Source organism: Malaclemys terrapin, chromosome 2 (assembly GCF_027887155.1).
Source record: "Malaclemys terrapin pileata isolate rMalTer1 chromosome 2, rMalTer1.hap1, whole genome shotgun sequence".
Taxonomy (NCBI): domain Eukaryota; kingdom Metazoa; phylum Chordata; order Testudines; family Emydidae; genus Malaclemys; species Malaclemys terrapin.
In genome coordinates, this window is record NC_071506.1 from 222,108,151 (window position 1) to 222,132,483 (window position 24,333).

Here is a 24,333-nt window from a genome sequence, read left to right on the forward strand (position 1 = left end):
GGGGGGGCGGAGAACAGGGATGTGGTGGTATACCCTATTACAAATTAAGTGATTTTTACAAGTCCCTTAATCTCAAACTATTCAGACTGTTTAAGACAGTTGCAGATCTTGATAGACCTCTGATTTGGTGTAACTTTAAATTGTGACGGAGTACAAAATCTCCCCGTCCAAAGGGGATCATAGTAATGTGATCCTATTAAGAGCTAGTTGTGGTGGCTATAACTTTTTTTTTTTTTTTTTTTTTAAGATAGATTTCTTCCATGTGTAGCTGCTGGGTTTTGTTCTGGGATTGCTCATACATGAGTGCTGCATTAATTACTTGTTTAAGGATTTCTTTTGGCTAGGATAATGTGGAATTCTGGAACTCTGCAAGCAGATCTGGCAGTCTTCTATGTCCGCTAACTCTCTCTTAAATCCCATTTGATAGATATTGAAGTGCATTTTTCAACAGTTTCATTGTAGAATTAGTAGTATAGGTTTAAAGTGACCATGGAGCTTTGAGGAAAAGCAGCTTTAACTAAACATACTTAATCTATTCTAAATGCAGCTTAGTGCTAAGTAAAAAGAATAAATACTGAAAAACCAGTCCATGAAGTAGAATTAATTCAGAACATATGTTTTTTTCAGAAAATTATTTGAGGCATTTCTGTTCCAAATAGAGTAAACTGGAAATGGAAAGTATTGTCAATGGGAACATTTTCAAGTTTTAGGCCTTGGCTACACTTGCAAGTTACAGCGCTGTAAAGCCTCCCCCAGTGCTGTAACTCACTCCCCGTCCACACTGGCAGGGCACTTACAGCGCTGTATCTCCCTGGGTACACTGCTGCAGGTACTCCACCTCCCCGAGAGGAATAACAGCTGCAGCGGAGTGGCTAGGACTCACAGATGTGAGTGTAAATGCTTGCAGTGCTGTACTAATCACCTTGTCAAGTGGCCAATCCTCTCCATTGTTGTGATCGGCTGCAGGAATGCGGAAGTGCCGGTTTCAAAGCTCGTACCACAGAGAAAAGCAAACAGTTTGCAGCTTGCTTTGAGTGAGTAAATGAATGAGCAGGGGGCCAGGAGTTTGGAACTTGCAAAATAGAGAACTGACTTGCTCCAAAAAGCACTCTCTCTCCCCCTACACTCTTTGTCATAATCCACCCCACCCCCCCGTTTTGAAAAGCACGTTGCAGCCACATGAATGCTGGGATAGCTGCCCATAATGCACCGCTCCCAACACAGCTGTAAATGTTGCAAGTGTGGCCACACCACTGCGCTGGCAGCTGTCAGTGTGGACAGACTGCAGCACTTTTCCCTACTCAGCTGTACGAAGACAGGTTTACCTCACAGCGCTGTACAGCTGCAAGTGTAGCCAAGGCCTTAGTATCCTAAAATGCAGTGTATAAATGGTTATAATATGTCCTTTATCAAACTTGCAGTCTGCAGCAAATCCAGAGTCCCAATGTGCAAGCATCTCCAGGGAGGATAACACCCAGTTGTCGTCAACAACCAGTCAAGGATATGTTTTACCAGAAGGAAGAATCATGCCGAACACAGTCTTTGTTGGTGGAATTGATATAAGGGTATTTACATGTCTTAACTTTCACATATACTCTGTAGTGATTGGACTGTTCTTTTGGGGAGTGGAGAGCAGAAAACAGACTCTTACTTCTTACAGGAATTGGCTGATCCCATGGCATCTACCAGTTTTATGGTATTGCACTGCTATGTGAGATCTGAGTTCAGTTCCAGTTTTATCCCTTAACTAGGTGAGCAGCACTGAATTGTGCAACAGTGGTGGGTGGGTTTGAAAGTGGCTCCTGCTTCTGTAAACCACTTCAAACAGTTGAACCCAAGTTTGCAAAAGGAGTTAAGACTCTCTTGTGGTGGCCAGTGATGTGTGTGGGTTTTTTTTTTTTTTAAGCTAAACAAATTCTGTTTCTTAGATGGATGAAACAGAAATTAGAAGCTTCTTTGCACGATATGGTACAGTGAAAGAAGTGAAGATAATCACTGATAGAACTGGTGTTTCCAAAGGGTAAGTAGAACATGAATGACTTGTCTTGGGTCATTAAAGCCTTTTCTAACCTAGTAAAGTTGGTAGCCATAAATCACCAGAGAAAGCAGCACCACATGGAGAGTTGAACTAACCCAACCCTACAACACACTATTAAAATGCTTGAGCCCTATATGTATCACTACTTCCAGAAGTGGTGAATTACAGCTAACCAGTTGGCTCGTATAGACTCAGTTTAAGTACAGCTGATCTTGTAAAGAATAATACGGTATGTTTTAGCTGACTTAATAAATCTTGCTTTTCAGGGGGCATATAGAGCATATAACTGCAGAATTGGTGGAAGCAAAGCATCAAACTTGCCTTGTCTGCCAAATGCAGCAAGCTTTTGATGGGATGGGATGAAATTCTTATCTTTTTAGCACAGCTGCTTAAGTTACTGTTCATCCAAAAGAATCATGGATCCACTTCCTAGGCATGAGCTTATGGAGCAGGAAAGAATTCTTCTGTCAGCTCCTCTATACCTCTTGCCCCAACCTTTCCCCTGCAAGTTGTGATGTACCCTGGATAACTAGAAGTCTTGGTTATTGTTAATGTGCTAGACAGAAGACTAATTTTGATTTAAAACTACAGTGTTGTCCATGCTTAATATCATAAACTCCTGTTGCTCTAAGTCTCACATCAACTGGGTGATGGGACCAAATACTATCCCAGTTTCCCAAATTGGGGAAACGAAGACAGAGCTGAAGTGAATTGCACCAGGTTGCACCCAGTCTGAAATGAGAATCAAATCTCTTAACTGGATGCTAGCTGGCACCTTGTAATAAATACACCTTCACGTTGTTTTTTGGTTCACAGAATCCAATGGAAGGATATTGACTTGGACTTGACTATCTTTTGGCATACAGTAACCCAATTTATGCTGTTGAGTCTTGTTCAAAACAGGCTTGTAGCTTGTGCAGTAGTCACACTGAACTTTTTTTCTTTGCAGATATGGATTTGTATCCTTTTTGGACAACGTGGATGTTCAGAAAATAGTGGAAGTAAGTTACTTAGCTATTTGAGAATGCTCGTATTCATATCTGCATTCTGTAATGAAGAATGCAGTGTGGTGGTTGGTTTGTGGGGGTGATGTGTAAATTGAGCTGTCTAAAGGTTAGCTGAGAATCTGGAATAGATTAAGTGAATAGGAAGAGGCAAAGATTAAGACTGAGTGTTCAAAAACAGCTGATTAGTCTTTCTAAAATCACCCCTGCTCTTGAAGTAGGATTTTTTTTTTTCACAACTTGTTTAGCCAAAAATAAGACTAATACATTTTTAGTTTTATTGCATGGAGGTGTCCGTTCAAAGTCCATTCCTTCCACTCCTAGCTGCCATTCAAACACACTTGAGTAGTTAAGGGCAAGATACACTGACTGTTCAAGTTATGTAAAAACTGCACTATTAACTGATAGAAATGACAAAGAATATCACAGAACTGTGGCCTCACGGCTGTGAAAAAAGGCTCAAGCAGTGAGACACTACACTACTAAAAATAGCGGTGTGCTTGAGCAGAGTAGGTTATATACCCTGGGCGTTTGGGTGTGTAGGGCACTCTACTCTTCTAAGCTGTGCCTCACTGTCCACACTGCTATTTATAGCCATGCTAGCTGTGCATGCAGTCTCTCTGCTCTACATGCTGCTGTAAATGTAGGTGTACCTTTAGATTGACTTTAAAATAGTTATTGACCTGTCATTGAATCTGAAAGTATAGTAAGGTGGGTTTTTTTTGTTTTCTCCCCCCCCCCAGTCACAAATAAACTTCCATGGTAAAAAACTGAAACTGGGCCCAGCAATCAGAAAACAACAGAATTTATGTAAGTACATCTAGACTGGAACTTTAACTTGTTTCCTCATGAAAGGATGCTGGCTTGCGTGTAAGATATTAAAGTAGTTTGTTTATCTGTGATACTTACGATCTTGTATTATTAGTATTAAGTGTTAAAACTAAACTAAAATCTAAGTAATTACCAGTAAACACTGAGACTTTTTTAAACTCAGTTTTGTCAAAGAAAGCAAACTATGATTAATTTTGTACTATCAAAATGCCCCAGCATATAAATTGCAAACACTGCTGAACTGATCTATTGTCCTGCACTACTTTTTGTAATTTAAATTAAAAAAAAAAAATCATGGAAACATACATATCTGAACTCACACAAAACCTTAACTTTGGGCCTAAACTACTGATAAAACTACAAAAAAATGTTTTGGATCATCTTTCCTTTGTCTCTCTAAACTAGGTGCTTACCATGTGCAACCCAGACATCTGGGTTTTAATCCTCCTGTGCCACAGTTTCATAGCGTGTGGAGTAATCAAAACACAGAAACATACATGCCTCCCCCAGCTATGATGAGTCCAGTAACTCAGTATGTTCAGGTAAGATTATTTCTTTATGGTCTGATCTTGGATCATAACTGTGTTCTGCAAAGCACTAGAATGTAACACTTCTGAGAGCCACACTTGCATGGCCTCTGAAATATATGTACAATAGGAACTTTTAATTTTTGACATTCATACCCCTAAAATTAAAATCTAGTTGTAACAATAGTAAATAAACCAAGTGCGGACAGAATTGTCTTCTAAATTGACAGTTCTGCCTGCTTTAGACGTACCGCCTCACTATGTCTTTCAAATTAGTCTTCTAAGCTTCCACAGTACAGAGGTACTTTGTGGTATAGTGGGTTAGTAACTGGCTGCAGATATCAAGATTCTATAAAGTTCTTACTTTGTATTTAGGAAAAACAGTGAGGAGTTCTTGTGGCACCTTAGAGACTAACACATTTATTTGGGCATAAGCTTTCGTGGGTTAGAACCCACTTCATCAGATGAATGAAGTGAAAAATACAGGAGCAGGTATAAATACATGAAAGGATGGGGGTTGCTTTACCAAGTGTGAGGTCAGTCTAACGAGATAAATCAATTAACACAGCATATCAGGGGAGGGAAAAATAACTTTTTGAAGTGGTAAGAGAATGGCCCGTTACAGACAGTTGACAAGAAGGTGTGAGTAACAGTAGGGAGAAATTAGTTTTGGGGAAGTTAAGTTTAGGTTTTGTAATGACCCAACCACTCCCAGTCTTTATTCAGGCCTAATCTGATGGTATCCAGTTTGCAAATTAATTCCAGCTCTGCAGCTTCAAATTGGAGTCTGTTTTTGAAGGTTTTTTTGTTGAAGAATTGCCACTTTTAGGTCTGTTGTAGATAGTGACCGGAGAGATTGAAGTGTTCTGCTGGTTTTTGAATGTTATGATTCCTAATGTCAGATTTGTGTCCATTCTTTTGCGTAGAGACTGTCCGGTTTGGCCATTGTACATGGCAGAGGGGCATTGCTGGCACATGATGGCATATATCACATTGGTAGATGTGCCCGTGAACGAGCCCCGGATGGTGTGGCGGATGTGGTTAGGTCTTATGATGGTGTCCCTTGAATAGATATGTGGATAGAGTTGGCACCAGGGTTTGTAGCAGGGTTTGGTTCCTGGGTTGGTGTTTTTGTTGTGTCATGTGTAGTTGCTGGTGAGTACTTGCTTCAGGTTGGGGAGCTGTCTGTAGGCAAGGACTGGCCTGTCTCCCACGGTCTGAGAGTGAGGGATTGTCCTTCAGGATAGGTTGTAGATCCTTGATGATGCGGTGGAGAGGGGTGTGTTGGGGGCTGTAGGTGACAGCTAGTGGTGTTCTGTTACTTTATTAGGCCTGTCTTGTAGTAGGTGACTTCTCGGTACCCTTCTGGCTCTGTCAATCTGTTTCTTCACTTCACCAGGTGGGTATTACAGTTTTAAGAACACTTGATAGAGATTCTGTAGGTGTTTGTCTCTGTCTGCGGGATCGGAGCAAATGCGGTTGTATCTCAGAGCTTGGCTGTAGACAATGGATCGTGTGATGTGGTCTGGATGAAAGCTGGAGGCATGTAGGTAAGTATAGTGGTCAGTAGGTTTCCGATGTAGGGTGGTGTTTATGTGAACTATCGCTTATTAGCACTGTAGTGTCTAGGAAGTGGACCTCGTTTGTGGACTGCTCCAGGCTGAGGTTGATGGTAGGGTGAAATTGTTGAAATCTTGGTGGAATTCCTCAAGGGCCTCCTTCCCATGGGTCCAGATGATGAAGATGTCATCAGTGTAGTGCAAGTGGACGAGAGCTGAGGAAGTATTGTATTTAGGGAGATTGATGATGATTTCAAATGAAGCTAAAGCATAAGAATGGTCATATTGGGTCAGACCAAAGGTCCATCTAGCCCAGTATCCTGTGCCCAATGCCAGGTGCTTCAGAGGAAATGACCAGGACAGGTAAGCATGAAGTGATTCATCCCCTGTTACCCATTCCCAGCTTCTGGCAAAGCAAACATCTTCAGCCTGGTAATGCTACAGAATGGAGCAAGAAAAGGGAATGGAGGAAGTAAGCTAGCTTATAAGAGATCTTGAGTAGTTTAGAGGTTGCTCCCAAAGCACACAATTCTTCACATAACACTTGAGCAGAGAAACTTGTTTGAAAGATCTTGATTTTGCTTGAGAGTAAGTTAGAAGACTAGTGTACAGCATCCCTTTTATTAACAAGGTATGGAACGGGAAAGCTGGCTCTGTCAACACTTTCTCCAGGCAAAACAGTTTGTTTGCTTCTGGATTGGTACAGTACCTTTTGTGTAAAACACAAATATTGCACTCACTTCTGTAAGACATACCATTATTCTGGGCATGACCAATATCACCATTTAAGTGATATCTTTATACATCTAATGAGGGGCAATGGAATGCATGCTCATACGTATCCATGCAGTAGTTTCCTAAGCTGTCGTCATGCTTTGTTCCCTCCCAACACCACATTGGGAGCACCCCTCAAAGCTTTTCTTCTCACCTCCCCCAAATCCCATTGCCTACTAAATATGACCAAATCTAATATTTATGGTAAACAGGCATGCGACCCATGGTGAGTTAAGAAAATAACTTGCTAAAAGTAAAATATTTGGTAAATGTGCTCTGAGTTGGCCCTAAAATTTGAAGGAAGAGAAATTTGGGGGATGGGAATGATTCTAATGCCTCATATGTTGAAATAGTATAAGTAGACACTGGAAGGGCTTTACCATTTAGCATCAAACAAGAGCTGTAACAAACCAAAAATAAACTCTGTAAAATCTTACCTCAATTTTCCAGTTGCAAGTCCTCATTAAACAACTCTAGACCAGAGGTTCTCAAATCTCATTGCACTGTCCCTTCTGACAACAAAAATTACTTCGTGACCCCAGGAGAGGGACTGAAGCCTGAGCCCCAGCCGAAGACCAAGCCCCACTGCCCTGGGCAGTGGGCATGTAATTTGAGCCCTGCTATCCAGGGCTGAAGCCCTTGGGCTTTGGCCCCAGACAGTGGGGCTATGGCTTTGGCTTCAGCCCCAGCAAGTCTAATGTCAGCCCTGGTGACCCCATTAAAACAGAGTCGCGACCAATTTTGGGCTCCCGACTCACAGTTTGAGAACTGCTGTTCTAGATAAACCTTTAGTTAAAGGAGAGTAGGGGGAGGATTTTAAGAAATCAAATAGTGGAACACTTTGGGGGGGGAAGATATTTCATTCTAACTCAACTGCTTGAAACCTTGCATATCCTCTGAGAGAACAATCTACTTCAGAGTTCTGTTGATGTTAAACTGTTGGAAGTCAGTTTTTACTTTGCCTAAACTCAGAATCTGGTTAAAATAAATTCAATGTTAGAAGCAACTACGTCCATTCCTGTTCAAATGCAACTCACAACTAAGGGCTTGTCTATACAGATGTTTAGTGCACAGAAAGCTAGTGTGAGTTAGATTATTTACACGCTGGCTTGCTGCAAACTCAGTATTTGTAGAGATAAGCGCTAAGGAAAGTTCTGTTAGTACATGTATGTTAAGTCCCATTGAGGCTCAGTGAGACTGACTTACTCTGTGGCAAGCCAAGGTGTGGGTCTACAGTGGGGATGTCCTGTATGGAAACTGCTCCAATGCAGTGAAAGCCACAAAGTGCTGCTTGGTGGGATATGATAAACCGTGGCCACACAGGATGTTACTGCACAGCAGGTTGGTGTGGTGTAGATTCACACCATGGCTTGCCACTCTGTAGGTAGCTGTGTAGACAAGTCCTTAAGCTCCCTTTTGAAAATATGTCTTAGACACTTAGGATGTGTCCACACTGATCAGAGGTATAACTACTGGCTCTCATACACATACCCGTGCTAGCTGTTGTCTGCTTCCACACTGTCATCAAGCTTCTGTGCTAAAAATAGCATGTAGCTATGACTATGTGGGCTAGCTACCTTGAGTATACATGACTCCCTGCAGATGTATTTGGGCAGCTAGCTTATGTGGCTACATTGCCATTTTTAGTGTGCTATCTCAATCAGCTGGTGCTGGTAGGTTTACCAGAGCTGAAAATTATACCCTGGCTGCAGTGTAGATGTACTTTACCTAATCTCTTTAACCTATGAAATGCAAAACTTTTTTTTTTCCAGGCATACCCTTATGGGTCGCAAGCTGTACTGATACAACAGCAAGTTCCTGTAGGATACCAGCCTGCCTACAACTATCAGGTACATATTTTTTAAAATGGCTTAATTGGTTAGATATTCTGATTCATGATTAATTTTTTTTAAACATTCTGATATCTAGATGTTGGATCTCAATTTGTTGGTTCAATGCTTTTTTTCCCCACCAAATCTTTCTCCAGTTGACTTGATAAATTCTTTGTTTTAGGGCTGTTGATTAATCGCAGTTAACTCACACAACTAACTAATCACGTTTTAAAAAAATTAATCGGGATTCATTTTTAATCATCATTATAATAGCACTGTTAATAAACTAACAATTGAAATGTATTATATATTTTTGGATGGTTTTTCTACATTTTCAAATATATTGATTTCAGTTACAACACAGAATACCAGGTGTATAGTGTTCACTCTCTATTTTTTTTATTACAAATATTTGCACTGTAAAAATGAATTGAAAAATACTATTTCTTTTGCTTATCACCTCATACAAGTACTGTAGTGAAATCTGTCGTGAAAGTGCAACTTACAAATGTAGATTTTTTTTTTTTCTTCCTTTTTTTTCTTTTTGTTACATAACTGCACTCAAACAAAACAACCTAAAACTTTAGAGCAGGGGTCGGCAACCTACGGCACGTGTGCCAAAGGTGGCACGTGAGCCAATTTTTTTGATGGCACGCGGCGGCGGGCTGAGCGGCTCAGTCCACCACCACTCTGGGGTTCCGGCTGCTGCCCTGTTGCCAGGCGGGGTCCCGACCGCCAGCCCCACTCAGCGCCTGCTGCTGGTCTGGGGACCCCCAGGGAACCCCAGGCTGGCAGCAGGCGCTGAGTGGGGCCGGCGGCTGAGACCCGGGCTGGCAGGAGCCGGCGGCCAAAACCCAAGAGTGGCAGCGGGCTGAGCCGCTCAGCTCGCCGTCGGCCTGGGGTTCCATTCACTCAGCCGGTGGCGGGCTGAGCGGGGACAGCAGCGGGCTGAGTGGCTCAGTCCACTGCCAGTCTGGGGTTCTGGCTGCCAGCCCTGCTCAGCCTCCTGCTGGCCTGGGTGTGCAGAACCCCAGGCTGGTAGCGGGCTGAGGGGGCCAGCAGCCAGGATCCTGGCTGGCAGGAGCTGGCGGACGGAACCCCAGACCGGCAGCGGGCTGAGCAGGGCCTGGGATCCTTGTCTGGGGTTCCAGCCACCAGCCCTGCTTAGCCCGCTGCTGGTCTGGGGTTCCATTCACTCAGCTGGCACCGGGCTGAGCAGGACAGCAGGCTGAGCGGGGCCGGTCTGCGGTCCTGGCCGCTGGCACCACTCAGCCCGCTGCTAGCCTGGGGTTCCATTCACCCAGACAGGCAGCGGGCTGAGCGGGGCCGGCAGCCGGAACCCCAGACCGGCAGCAGGCTGAGTGCTGCTGGCACCCCAGACTGACAGCGGACTGAGCTGCTCAGCCCCCTGCCGGCCCTGCTCAGCCCGCTGCCGGCTGAGTGAATGGAACCCCAGACTGGCAGAGGGCTGAGCGGAGCTGGTTGCTGGAACCCCAGACAAGGATCCCAGGCAATGATTGCACTAAATTGATAAGATCTGCATTTTAATTTTATTTTAAATGAAGTTTCTTAAATATTTTTAAAACCTTATTTACTTTAAATACAACAATAGTTTATTTATATAATCTAGACATAGAGACCTTCTACAAATGTTAAAATGTATTACTGGCACGCGAAACCTTAAATTACAGTGAACTTGACACACCACTTCTGAAAGGTTACCGACCCCTACTTTAGAGCCACTCAGTCCTTATTTTGTTTGTCTTTGGGATTGGCTGAAAAAGTTTTGTTTACATTTTCAGGCTGCCCGCTTCTTGTTTACAATGTCACCTGAAAGTGAGAACAGGTGTTTGCAAAGCACTTTTGCAGCTGGTGTTGCAAGGTATTTACGTGCCAGATGTGCTAAACGTTCAGATACCCCTTCATGCTTCGGAAACCATTCTAGAGGACATGCTTCCATGCTGATGATGCTCATTTAAAAAATAATGCATTAATTACATTTGTGACTGAACTCAATGGGGGAGAATTGTATGTCTCCTGCTCTGTTTTACCCAGTCTGCCATATATTTCACGTTATAGCAGTCTCGGATGATGACCCAGCACATGTTGTTCATTTTAAGAACACTTTCTCTGCAGATTCGACAAAATGCAAAGAAGGTACCAATGTGAGATTTCTAAAGATAGCTACAGCATGCAACCCATGGTTTAAGAATCCGAAGTGCCTTCCAAAATCTGAGAGGGGTGAGGTGTGGAGCACTCTTTCAGAAGTCTTAAAAGTCTCTGATGTGGAAACTACAGGAACCAAACCACCAAAAATAAAATCAACCTTTTACTGATGGCATCTGATTCAGATGATGAAAATGTCAGTCTGCACTGCTTTGGATCATTATTGAGTAGAGTCCATCATCAGCATGGACGCATATCCTTTGGAATAGTGGTTGAAGCATGAAGGGACATGTGAATCTTTAGTGCATCGGGACATGTAAATATCTTGTGATGCCGTCTGCAACAGTGCCTTGCAAATACCTGTTCTCGCTTTCAGGTGACATTTAAAACAAGAAGCGGGCAGCATTATCTCCTGCAAATGTAAACATACTTGTTTGAGCAATTGGCTGAAGAAAAAGTAGGACTGAGTGGACTTGTAGGCTGTATGTTTTACGTTGTTTTATTTTTGAGTGCAGTTATTTTTGTACAGAATTCTACATTTGTAAGTTCAACTTCCATGATAATGAGATTGCACTACAGTACTTGTATTGGGTGAATTGAAAAATACTATTTTTTTTTTTTACAGTGTAAATATTTTTAATAAAAATAAATATAAAGTGAGCACTGTACACTTTGTATTCTGTTGTAATTGAAATCAATAGATTTGAAAATGTAGAAAACATCCAAAATATTTAAATAAATGGTATTCTATTAACAGAATGATTAATCATGATTTTTTTTGATTGACAGCCCTACTTTGTTTAACAGTAGATGAATACTGGCAACATTCACACATTCTGGGAATTTTCTGCTGGGTTGCATGGCCGTTTAGAAACTGTTTGCCAGTAAACAATAGACAGCTGATCTTGTTGCTGAATATTCTGATGGGAGAGGGCAGGAGTTCTCCAGACCATTATCTGGCTTAACCAGGAGCTCTTCAATTATCTGAAACTCAAGAATCCTACAAAAAGTGGAAACTAGGTCAAATTACAAAGGATGACTAAACAACACTAAACTTTCTAATTTCGTCCCTACATACTTATCTCATTTTGTGCCTGGGCCTAACTAGAGATGTAAAGGGTAACAAGAAAACATTCTTTAAGTACATTAGAAGCAAGAAGACCACCCAAGGACAGGGTGGTCCATTACTCAATAGGGGATGGAGGGAGAGGGGAACAATAACAGAAAATGTGGAAATGACAGAAATATTAAATGAATTTTCACCAAAAAGGTTGGGTAGCGACTGGATGTTTAACATAATGAATGGCAGTAAAAATGAGGTAGGATCAGAGGCTAAAGTAGGGAAAGAAAAAGCTGAAGACATCTAACTTGTTTAAGTAATTTTTAAGTCACCAGGGCCTGATGAAATAAATCCTAGAATACTCAAGGAACTGACTGAGGAGATAATTGCTAATGGCTCAGATATCTTCAAAAAGTCATGGACAATGGGAGAGATCCCAGAGGAGTGCCACTATATTTGCCCTTTTTCAATCTATAAAAAGGCAATAAGGACAACCCAGGGAATTACAGACCAGTCAACTTAACTTCAGTACCCAGAAAGATAATGGAGCAAATAATTAAGCAATCAGTTTGCAAATACCCAGGAGATAATAAGGTGATAAGTAACAGTCAGCATGAATTTGGCAAGAACAAATCGTGTCAAACCAACCTAATAGCTTCCTTTGACAGAGTAAGATGCCTTGTGGATATGGGGGATGTGGTAGATGTGGTATATCTTGAGTTTAGTAAGGTTTTTAATACTGCCTCGCATGACCTTCTCATAAACAAACTAGGGAAATACAGTCTACATGAAGCTAATATAAGATGGCTGTCTGGAAAACAACTACTCTCTGGGAATAATCAGTGGTTCACAATCAAGCTGGAAGGGCATATCAAGTGGGGTCCCACAAGCATCCATTCTGGGTCCAGTTCTGTTCAATATCTTAATGATTTAGATAATTACAGAGAGAGTACACTTATAAAGTGCGGATAATAGCAAGCTTGAAGGGCTTGGAAATGCTCTGGAGGATAGGATTAAAATTCACAATGATCAGACCACTTAGAAAGGAACAATCAATTACACACATACAAAATGGGAAATGACTACCTAGGAAGGAGTACTGTGGAAAGGGATCTGGGGATCATCGTGGATTCCCATCTAAATGAGTCAACAATTTAAAAAAAAAAAAAAAAAAAAAAAAAGCCAACATTATTCTGGGATGTATTAGCCAGGAGTGTTTTAAGCAATACATGAAAAGTAATTCTTCTGCTCTATTCTGCGCTGATTAGACCTCAACTGGAGTATTGTGTCCAGTTCTGAGAGCTACATTTCAGGAAAGAGGTGAACAAATGGGAGGAAGTCCAGAGAAGAGCAACAAAAATGATTAAAGGTCTAGAAAACATGACCTATGAGGGAAGATTGGGGGGAAAAAAAAGGGTTTGTTTAGTCCAGAGAAGAAGACTGAGGTGAGGGGTGGGAGACAGAACAGTTCTCAGGTACATAAAAGTTTGTTAGGAGAAGGAGGTTATTTTAAAAAAAAAAAAGTTCCCTTTAGGATAGGACAAGAAACAATGGGCTTAAATTGCAGCAAAGGTGATTTAGGTTGGACATTAGGAAAAGCTTCCTAATTGTCAGGGTCTGTAAGCACTGCAATAAACTGCCTAGGGAGGCTGTGGAATCTATATCGTTGGAGATTTTTTAAGAGCAGCTTCGATACACACAGTTGTCAGGGATGGTTTCGATGATATTTGTTCGGCCATGAGTGCATCCTATGAGTCTATGATGCAAGCAATTTGAGGAAGCTTCAGTAACTGCTTGGGAATAGGTAAACAGTCTGCGCAGCAGTGTGGATAAAAATGGCTTTTTTTTTTTTTAACTGATTTAAATGCATATTTTCTTTATTTAAAGAAAAGACCTAAACTTACTGTAATCCTATTTAAATAAAAATATTCAAGCATACATACTTGCTGCTGAAATGTCAGACTACTGAACAGCGAGAAGTCACTGGCTAAGCAACTGGAACCAGTTGTGTTGGTTTAGCACTTCAGATAATTCTGATCACTAACTGCCGCTAATTCTTTCTTTGAGCATTTAAAACTGATTTACTAAACAAGATTTGATAAGCTTTTATTATGTATCAGCACATCTAATGTAACTTTTTTTTTAAAAAAAGCTGTTTTGTCAATATTTATGAATGCCAGTTGCCATACAAATGCAGTTTTACACACTACATGAGTAAAATTAATCATGTAGTACTTAAGAATGTAATCATTTTCTAACACAGAAGGTAAAAATTGAGAATAAGAATCAGCCTTTATTTAGTCTAATTTAAAAAACACCCTCTATTACTTAACTTTCTGCCTTAAAATAAATAATACTTTCTGCCAAAGAATGCATCTGGTACCAGGAAGTGAGCATCCCCATCCTGAGAGGTCTTGAAGTTCAGCTGTGTCTAAGCCACTGATCTGTGGGTGCAATCAAAGCTATCTACAGGATGGCTAGAATTCTGTGTAGAGGCTCTTAATCTAATCAAGATTATTAGTCAAAATGCTGAATTTAATGGTGCAGGCCCCTATAGCTCTCCTGAGTGCCACAAAGTACTTTGATCAAGTTGTCAAAACTGATCAATGATTGGTGGGGCATCCAGCATCACTAGTCACTCAAGCAAAAATTTAGGATTTAGTCTTGTTTTGTAAAGCACTCTTGGTAATTTGGCTACCTTGCAGAGCCTTCCTACCATTTCTGAAAGAAAGCGCAATGCAGATCCTGATGCAAGTACCTGCTCAACAATATATTATGTCAGGGGTGGCCATTTCTGAGCCGCATACAACAATCTTCACAAGTTTTAGAGCCAGCAGGTGCCTGCTGGGGCTTGGGGCTTCAACCCTGCTCCTGCTGGAGTCCCGAGCCCCAGCAGGTATGCCCTGCAGGGCGGAAGCCCCAAGACTTCCACCCCCCCCCCCCACACACACACACCCCGCCCCGCTGTGCAGAAGCTGCTACCTGCAAGGCAGAGGTCCCAAGCTGCTGCCCCCCCCCCCCACCCAGTCTGGGAGGTAGAGAATGGGGAAGGGCAGCAGGGGGAACTCCACACTTTAACTGTAAAAGATACACCTGGAGGTATTCTGTGCCAAAAAAATAAAAATTCTGTGCACAATATTTTAAAATTCTGCAAATTTTATTTGTCGAAGTAAAGCTGCCTCATCACACACTTTCAATTATTTTGGTAATTTATTTAAAAATGCCTGTAAGCCAAATATGTCTGTAACAATACAGACACACCCGCACTCCCTCTTCCTCTCCTAGGAGTAGAGCGTTAAAGAAACCCCTATGGCACCCCAGTTCCTGTTTCTCTGCCCACTCCTCCCTTCCCAAGCCCAGCTGGGAGGTCAGACACTCAGAATCTCTTCTCTCCCCCACCCAGAGGGCAGATGCTGCCCCCCCCCTCCCCGGCTCAGATATCTGCACCCCTCCCCCAGAGGCCAGCCACAGGGTCCCCCAGCCCAGATTCCCACACTCCCTCCCCTGCCAGAGTCCAGCTATGGTCTCCCTAGTCCAGCCATTCCCCACCCTCCAGAGCCCAGGGATCCAGAGGAAGAAACAGCCTGATGCTTGGTCCCAGGTTTGCATGGAGTTCCCTGCATGCCACTCTCTCCTTCCCTCAAGGCATCCTGGGAACTGCAGCTGCCAGGAGGAACCCTCTAGCATCTTCTCCCTCTCCCCAGCAGTGTCTTCTGTGTGTGAACTGGCCCCTAGTGGTGGCTAGCAGCACTTCAGCCCATTTCTGTGGGGGAAAGGAAATTCTGTGCACACAATGTTAATTTTTGCAGTGAGCAGTGGTACAGAATACCCTTAGGAGTAAAAAGAGATGCATATGGCCCACGAGCCACAGTTTAGCCATCCCTATATTATGTCAACAGGCAAGGGGGTACCTACAACTCCTTTGTCAAGAAACTGTTAAGCCCTTAACATAGTTCTCATGGACCTTATAGATCTGTCATTTGTTCCCTTATCCAAGGCACTCTACCACTTCACCATTAAAACAGCCTTCCTGATAGCTATCATCTCAGCCAGAAGTGTTGGTGAAACTCAAGCACTAATGGTATATCCTTCTTAGACGATATTCCGAAGTGTGGTGCCGAGATCATAGCCTAAATTCCTTACAAGGTGCTGACTTTAATTTAAACCATGCCCTCAATCTCCCAGTTTTCTTCTCCAAACCCTGTGCAAATACAGGGAAGCCAAATTGCACACCCTATCTTCAGAGCCTTTCTTTATTGACTAGCTAACACAAACCCCTTCAGCTTGCCTAAGAGAGACTCCTGTACAGGAAATCTGCAGAATAGCCTCATGGAGATCCGTTTCTATTTTTACAAAATATGCCCTACATTTGGCATCTAGGTCAGATGCCAAATTTTGGAGAACAGTTTTGCAATCTGTATTTAGTTAGATATAAATAGAACTCCTCAAACCTCCTCCCCCCACTTGCTTTGGAACCTGCTAGAACTCTGATCCACATGGACAAAGACTGAGAGCAGAGTTCCTTATAGTTAGGTTAAGTTTTTGTCATGCATATTTTTAGGAAAAGTCATGGACAGGTCATGGGAAATAAAGGAAAAATTCATGGAAGCTTGTGACCTATCCTGACTTTTACTAAAAATCTGCATGACTGCTGGGGTCCCTCTGCCACCTGTGGCTGGGAGCTCCTGGGGCATCCCGGCTGCCCATGGTGGCTGGGAGCTCCTGGAGGTACCCTGCAATTTCCAGCCACCACTGGTGGTGGTGGGGACCTTGCAGCTGACTGGTGTGGACTGAACTCATGCAGGTCTCTGGAAGTTAAGGACTCTGACTTCCATGATCTCCGTGACAGACTCGCAGCCTTACTTATAGTTACTGTGGTTCAAGATGTCTAGTCTGTGTAGCTCCCTCACTTACCCTCTATCCCTGTGCTTTTGGAGTTCATGTCTGCTGGGATTCTGAATTAGTGAGGGAAGTGAGAAGCAGTAAGGGCTGCACTGCCCTACATATCTTCATGGGGCATGCACAAGGAGACAATACTGAGGGTCAAAAGGTTTGAATTAGTGTGCATGAGCACCACAATTGTGGTCACTCACACACTTACCTCCAAGAACTGCAGTTATTGTAAGTGTTCTTTGCACAAGACAAGATAAAGGATAATTCTTATTTATTAAATCTTTAAGGTCCCACCACAGTGGCCTCCTGGGGAGCAAAGGAATTATGTTATACCTCCGGTAAGATGATAAAACTTAGTGCATTAAACTTCAACCTTCTTGTCTGAGTGGTGCTCTGCTATCTTAACACTTGTAACCAAAATCAAACTTTTATTGGTGCAAAATTGCTCTGCAAAGAGTAGACCTCTCTGGATTAAATGCTGACAGTGGTACTCATGACTGATATTGCTGATTGTTAAGTCTTGGTTTAGGGTTTCGTACTTGCATGGAAGCTCTCTTAAGGAAGAGTTTCTTGGGAGAACAAAAACAAGTTTCATATCTCTTTTTTTTTTTTTTTTTTTCCTCCATATTCTCCCAATTAAGCCCCTGGGAGAGTTATAAGGCTCTAAAATAACATAATTTGAACTACTCCTTTTCATAGAAAATTAGAGGGGATAAAATGATAGCCTTAACTTTTTTCTTCAAGACCTGTACAGGGAGGGCTTTACTGCTGCTTATTGATCGAATTTTTTTGAAAGGCTCTCTGATAATGTATAATAAAGCACACGCTTGTAGTATCTCTGAAAGTGTCTACAAATTGCTGAATCTTGTTCCTTCCAAACCCTACTGAAGCAAGATAGACTATAGTATCTCTGTCAGATTGAATGGACTGGCAACAATGATTGGAAGCCATCAGCTCCAACTCCCAAAGAAAGGTAATTTTCCATGGCTTTGCAGAAGTGACAAAACGTGTAATTCTTACACTTATTGTCCTTTTAGAGACTTGTAAGAATTTTATTCTACTTGTATAAAACCTAAAACTCCGATCACTGTCCACATTTAATCCAGATGTACTTTTTTTTTTTTTTCCCGTTGGAGGGTCTGACATGATTTCCCCTTAGGGATAATTATTTTAGTGCAATGAATAATTTGGCCATGATTTGAAATTGTGCTGCTTGAGTATAAGGATAGGATATGTGTACAGTGGAATTAGACACTGGCAGTTGGCCTGTACCAGCTGACTTGAGCTTGTGAGGCTTGGGCTGAGGGGCTGTTTAATTGCAGTTGTAGGTACTGGGGCTTGGGCTGGAGCCTGGCGGTCGGAGGGCTTGGGTCTGAGCTTGAACATCTACACCACAATTAAACAGTCTCTTAGCTTGAGTTCCGTGAGCCAAAGTCAGCTGGCATGGGCAAGTTGCAGTGTCTTAATTCCAGTGTGGACCTAGTCTATCTCAAAGTTGCTATACTTCTTGGTTTTTCTTTCTGTGAATGGTATCTCTTCAATGCCATTTCTCGCAGTTCCCCTATAGGGATGGGTGGGGGATTGGAAATAATGTTCATCATTTTCCCACTCTGATGTTTTGAGTCCCAGGGATGGACTTCTCTTTCACAAACTATTGCAGATGTCACCACCCATCCCCATGTTGAACAATTACTCAGCTCAAGTCATAATTAAGAACAGACTCGTATTGTCCTGTTTTTGAGTGGGTGGGGTAGATCATGTGTACCAAGCTTTCTTGGTAGCATACTCTAACATCTAACATAGAGGGAGAAATCCCTGTGCTCAACACATTCTTTGCAGGGAAAGTCTGTAGATCCATTACAATGTCTTCCATCTACTGGAGCTCACCAGAAGCAGAATCAGACTTATCACTCACCACTCACAGCAGTCTGGAAGTGGCCATACACCTGAATTTCCAGCCAGTTTAAAATACATAACATTTAATGTTTAAAGGAATTCATTCTAACAGGCTACTAAACATTCTCCTAAAAAGCAACTTCTAGTTCCATCCCAATTACTGGCTGGCAGACAGATAGTATGCATTAGAGACCGATGCTATAGGGTGAGCTGTCTTTCAGAATAATAGTGCTTATATTGGGTTGAATGGATCAGCAGAATTTCTTTCTAGAAGAAACACAGCTTTTTGAATGAGACATTTTGCTGTTATGTATGTAGTAAGCACCATACACCTTCATTGTATAGTGCTTCATTGTTGCAATGTATTAACTATTTTATAGTTTGGAACAGGAAAAATAAAGCTATTAATTGTAGTAGTCTGACACAATGTAAACAAGTAGGGAGAACAGACGTTTTTAGGAAGTAAATTTATCACAGATTTGTGTGTAGGGGGTTTCTTAGAGGGGCAGTGGTCACAAGGGTGTGGTGGCCATATGAGTAGTCAGCTAAGCTCCCTTCCTTGAATACAACAGTGTTTCTTGGCTGAAGCTTCAGATACCAGCACGTTTCTTGTAATGCTTAGTTATAACTTAAGAACTCAGTCTAAAGCCATTCAGTAAGTATCTCCCACTTGGGTGTCCATACAGGGTAGGAGTTACTGTCGCATCATTTTTGCCTTGATAAGCCATTTGAGCCATGAAGTGATTACTACTTTTGTGCAGTACCTCTAATGGAATGTTTCAGGGTAGCAGCCGTGTTAGTCTGTATCCTCAAAAAGAACAGGAGTACTTGTGGCACCTTTTAGAGACTAACAAATTTATTAGAGCATAAGCTTTCGTGGGCTACAACCCACTTGTATATGTATATGTGGTATATGCATCCGAAGAAGTGGGTTGTAGCCCACGAAAGCTTATGCTCTAATAAATTTGTTAGTCTCTAAGGTGCCACAAGTACTCCTGTTCTCTCTAATGGAATGGCATTGTACTCATGAATCTTTCACCAGGAGACTACTGGAAGCTCAGTGGCTCTCAAGGATTTTTGGGCCTCTGTTTGTTAGTGCCTTGGATCCCCCAGAACTTCCCACGCCAGATTCTTTCTGATGGCAATCAGATACTATATACCTGTGCTCTCTTCCAGCTCTTGGCCTGGTCTCTGCAGTCTATTGGCTTCAGCTGTGAACACCTTTTCTTCCCTTCCTCTCCACCCAAATTAGATAAAATTCCCTATTAAAATAACCCTTTTTGAGGGGGAGAGCTGGGTCTAACTTCCAGCATTACACCATGAAATGTATCCCGGTGAACCGGTCATTCAGTTTATCTGGAAGGAGCAATAGATGCTCCTGGGTTGATGTTTTTCAATTTTTGAAAGTGTCAACACTTTAATTAAGAAAAAAAAAAAAGTTGCTCTGCCTTAGTGGTAGTTGAGGACCAGGGACCCAGCTGCTGTTCTTCCAAACTGCTCCAATTCAAATTGCAGTAGACCCACATCCATCCACCTTGGGATGAGTAGCATCTATACTTTCATTCTTTAACTGCAGTACTTAATTATACAGGCTTATACTCCTGTAAACTACCACTGCAGTGAAGTAGAGCCAGAAGTTATCCAAGCAGAATGTTCTGTTCCAGAGCCTGCACAACCATCTGGAAACAGTCCACAAAAGGCAAGTGTTCACTCTGAAGATGTATATTCTTAAATGTCACCGTATAACCTATTTCTAGGAACTTGTGTAGAAGGGGTGGAAGGAAGATGTAGTAGATAGGGCACAGTCCTGGGATCCTGGGTTCAGTTTCTGCATAGTCTTAAACTTTGAGAGACTTGTCCAAGGTCACAGGCTACCCAGTGCCTCAGTTTCCCCTCAGTAAGGGGTGGTAAATACTTCCTCAGACAGTGTGAGGTTGTTGGGTTGGGTATTATGATAGCCAAATATATAAATCAGCATTAATTCAGCAAGCAACTTTGTTTAGCCATATGGCTTGACTTACAGTGGGAATCACATGAAATAAGGTACAACTTGGTTTTTTCAATTTAACAATTTTAATTTTATTTTGCTTCTGACAATTTGTGGAGACAAAAAACATTGGGGAGTATCACACTTGTCTTTCATGTTGAAGTCTCATAGTTTAGGAAAGGGCATCATGTCCCCTTCTGGTTGTAGATCCTTAACATTTGGGACTTAAATTTAACTTGGTATTCAGTAGACATCACTTGCTCGTATTGCCAGTTAGTAATAAATTCTGGCTTGCGATATGGAGATGGAACACTTGTTTGGTCAGTGGCATTTCAGGTGTGGACCAGGTTACTAGAGGAAACAAGTAAACGGAAATCTCTCCTTCAGATAATTTTGTAAAACCCCAGCCTAGTAACTTCCTTTCACAAAGAAAAGAGACGCTTCATATAACTCCGAGGGAAAGAACAAAATTGTTGTTGTGTAATATATTGATACAGTGTGCATATAAACTAGCAAATCTACTATAGCAAATAAGTGCTTGATAAATATTGACACTTGCCAGTAATTCTGAATGTTTACACTTCAGAGTTTAGCATCTGATTTATAGACATGATAGTTAATAAAATCAGTATTGTTGTAGATGCATGTTACTGAAAACATGTATTTCAGAAGTCTGTGGACCGAAGCATACAGACAGTGGTATCCTGTCTGTTTAATCCCGAGAACCGTCTGAGAAACACTCTTGTATCCCAAGAGGACTATTTCAAGGTATGGAGTAAAAGCAAACTTTAAAAATTTGATATGTCCTTTTTCTTCCACCACTAAATACTATGGTGACAAGTAACTCAAATGCTGATAGACTTGTTCAGTTTTTGCAACTGTAGGCTGCTCTGGACCATATCTGTGTCTGGCTCTGACACTTACTGCGATTGTTTGCTTGCTTTTCTGTAGAGATCTTTGATAGAACTATTGCAATGGTATTTGGAAGGTCTTGAATCTTAATACCAGTACCCAAGACAGCCTTTATGGAACCACTGATGGCCTTGATTTGTGGGAATTAGATTTAACAGTGCAGTATCACAAACCTGCACAAAAACTGCTATGCAATTCAAACTGGCAATATTGGCATTAGCCTTTTCTTCCACATTACATCTTTCCATAACATTTTCCTTCAATGAGAAATAGATTAACCTTGGTCTGTTGGTACTGAACAAGCAGCAGTTTATTCTCTGGATGAGGGAATAGACTTGGGTTCTATAAATTATGTTCTTCAGATCTGTCATAATTGTATTCTGACATTCAAAATCAGTAAGAGTTGCTACTGCAGCCCTTCCAGCTGTGAAATGGAGAATGGTGGCTTATGCTTAGACCTCTCAGGTCTAAGGCGTAGTGTTTCCAATCACACTCAGGGTTGTTTTGTTTTGTGACCTAAAGCAAAACAAAACAAATGTGTGTTTGGGCTAATTACAACTGGTAATCACACTGTTTTTATGTAAACACACCCTGGCATCTTCTGATTAAACTCTCCATTAGGATTTTTTAAGGCTCTTTCTGAATCTTTGAATAGTTTTTCAGTTTCTACTTGTTTTTGCAGAATAGACACTCCTACTCTATTATCTGAACTAAAAAGTTTTATGTAAAATCTGCATTTTTAGAACATGGGATTTTGAAGGAGCAAAATTTAAAATATATTTCTGCTTTATGTAACTTACATTACTTCATTATATTGTAATATCTAGCAATATTGTTACCTTTCAGTGAATTAAAACTATTTTTTTTTCTTTCCCTCCCCTCACAGGAGAAAAGGGTGCATCACTTTAGAAGAAGTAGGGCAGTGCTTAAAAGTGTTTAACCAATGACACTTGAAGACTTAAAGTGCCTGTATTCCATTGATTTGGGGTGTTACTGTTCAGTATAGCAAGATGTGCTGTACAATTATGTAATCTTATGGAAAAAGTTACTTCAAGTTGAAGTTGTTCATATTTGCATGTTATCTGTTCCTAGATTGTTTTTTGTTTCTAGCATTTTAAGGATATGATAGACTAGAAAGTTCCAGTATTACATTACTTGGGTTTTGTGCATGTCCTTTCATTTGATGCTAGAATATGTTAAAGTTTTTTAAGGAATTTGTATGGAAAGATTACCCTTGGTTTAATTTGTAAATGTGTGAATTTTCTTCTGGGGTTTAAGGTACAGTTTGCATGTTGCACTTGTTTTCTCTTAAAACACAGCTTAAATGCCTGACAAGTTTAGCTCGTAATTCAAAAGTTGAACTAGAAATTTGCCCAAAAGGTAGTTTTTAAATTGTGTTCTTAATCAGTGGAACAGAAGACATCAAGTTGTAACTCAATTGAAACCCTTCAAGTCTGTACCCGGTGTTATATTTCTGGTTCTCTACAAATAATCCAATCAATGGAGATTACATTTATTAGTTACAGTTTATGCACCCGGAGTCTGAGCATCACTATCAGTTTGATTGGAAAAAGTAATTAAGAGAATTCTAAAATTCCTAGATCTAATTTAAAGAAAAACCCAAGAACATAACAAGCTACATTAACTACTCAGTGGGTTACACTTTTTTACTGAGCAAATTTTAACGATGCCTGTATCTTAAAATTGTGGGAAAATATTGACATTAAAATAACCTTATGTTATATCACACAAATTGTTAATCAAAGAATTTTGTAAGGAAATATGTTTTATAATAATTATGTAGATTTTAGAGTTTCGTATTTGAAAAACTTAAACAATAAATTTTTATTTTTTTTTTTTGTTTGAGTTGGCTTCTACTGGAGATGCTAATTACAGAATTGCAGCTGTTGACACAGGTGTTAAATTTTGTCTTTCTAGATGTCACTGTATTCTCCCAGCAACCATTTGTTGCAGTACTTGTGCTACGTTCAACATTACACTGTTACACAGATTTGTAGTTACTGGATGTTGCTTAGCAAATGTAGCTAAAACCAGCAGCTAAAGATCAAGGTAAAGAGTTTGTCTAATGAATTAGTTTGAAACCATAGTACAGTCTTTGCTTTTAGACCAAAGTTGAGCCTCTTCAGAGATGGTGCACCGATCCCTTAAAAGACTGACTAAGGTCCACTAAGGTGATCTGGCAAATTCCAAATAATATTGGCTCTGAAAAAGAAATCCTATCGAATGTTGCCCAGGGTTGTCTGAACCCAAAACTATGGTAACTTCTATTTTCCCCCTCTTCAGGTGGTTTCAGGAATAAATCGATAGGGACACAACTTCTCCATTTGATAAATGATTGATACAAATGTCAGTGCTTTTACACACACCCCACCCAAAAAATCAATTTTGAGTCTACAGTACACATCTAAAATAGCAATAGTCCAGTGCAACCCAGATATAGTTACCCAAAGTCTGAGATAGTGTCGAGCAGTCAGCAGCAGGTTTTTGGTGGCCAGCCTTCCTTTTATCCATTGGGGAGTGAGATGTCCCCCTCTGAGCTCATAGAAAACTTCTCCAACTTACACACTCTGACTTATCTTAATAGGTTGCTCAAAACAAAGCACATATCTCATAGTAACCCCTTGCAAACTAACAATTTTCCTAATATCAGCAAAACGACTCCGGTCATAATATCAGCAAAAACTCAATCAGGAACACCTAGATTCATGGTTAACTAGCTACACTTCCACCTATTCTGATGGTTCTTCCAATTCTGTTTCTGTATCAGCAAAACTGAAGCTGCGGCTATTTCATATGCTTATGCAGAGCTGTTATGTACGACTAGTTGTGTTCT

General features: G+C 41.2%; 1 protein-coding gene across 1 annotated transcript; it reads left to right on the forward strand.

Moving 5' to 3' along the window:
• The first annotated feature begins 1,472 nt into the window (after window positions 1–1,472).
• DAZL (deleted in azoospermia like) lies at window positions 1,473–22,431 on the forward strand. Its single transcript, XM_054020310.1, has 10 exons — window positions 1,473–1,565; window positions 1,929–2,020; window positions 2,988–3,039; window positions 3,786–3,852; window positions 4,279–4,415; window positions 8,506–8,583; window positions 16,972–17,022; window positions 20,172–20,279; window positions 21,237–21,335; window positions 22,366–22,431. The coding sequence occupies exons 1-10, from the start codon at window positions 1,527–1,529 to the stop codon at window positions 22,417–22,419; spliced, it is 777 nt and encodes a 258-aa protein (XP_053876285.1). The 5' UTR covers window positions 1,473–1,526; the 3' UTR covers window positions 22,420–22,431.
• The last annotated feature ends 1,902 nt before the right edge of the window (window positions 22,432–24,333 follow it).

Coding starts and splice junctions, on each gene's coding strand:
- DAZL (XM_054020310.1), top strand. CDS start 1,527: ATGCCGAACACAGTCTTTGTTGGTGGAATTGATATAAGG. Junction 3,040..3,785: donor ATGTTCAGAAAATAGTGGAA/GTAAGTTACTTA, acceptor CCCCCCCCCCAG/TCACAAATAAACTTCCATGG. Junction 4,416..8,505: donor CAGTAACTCAGTATGTTCAG/GTAAGATTATTT, acceptor TTTTTTTTCCAG/GCATACCCTTATGGGTCGCA.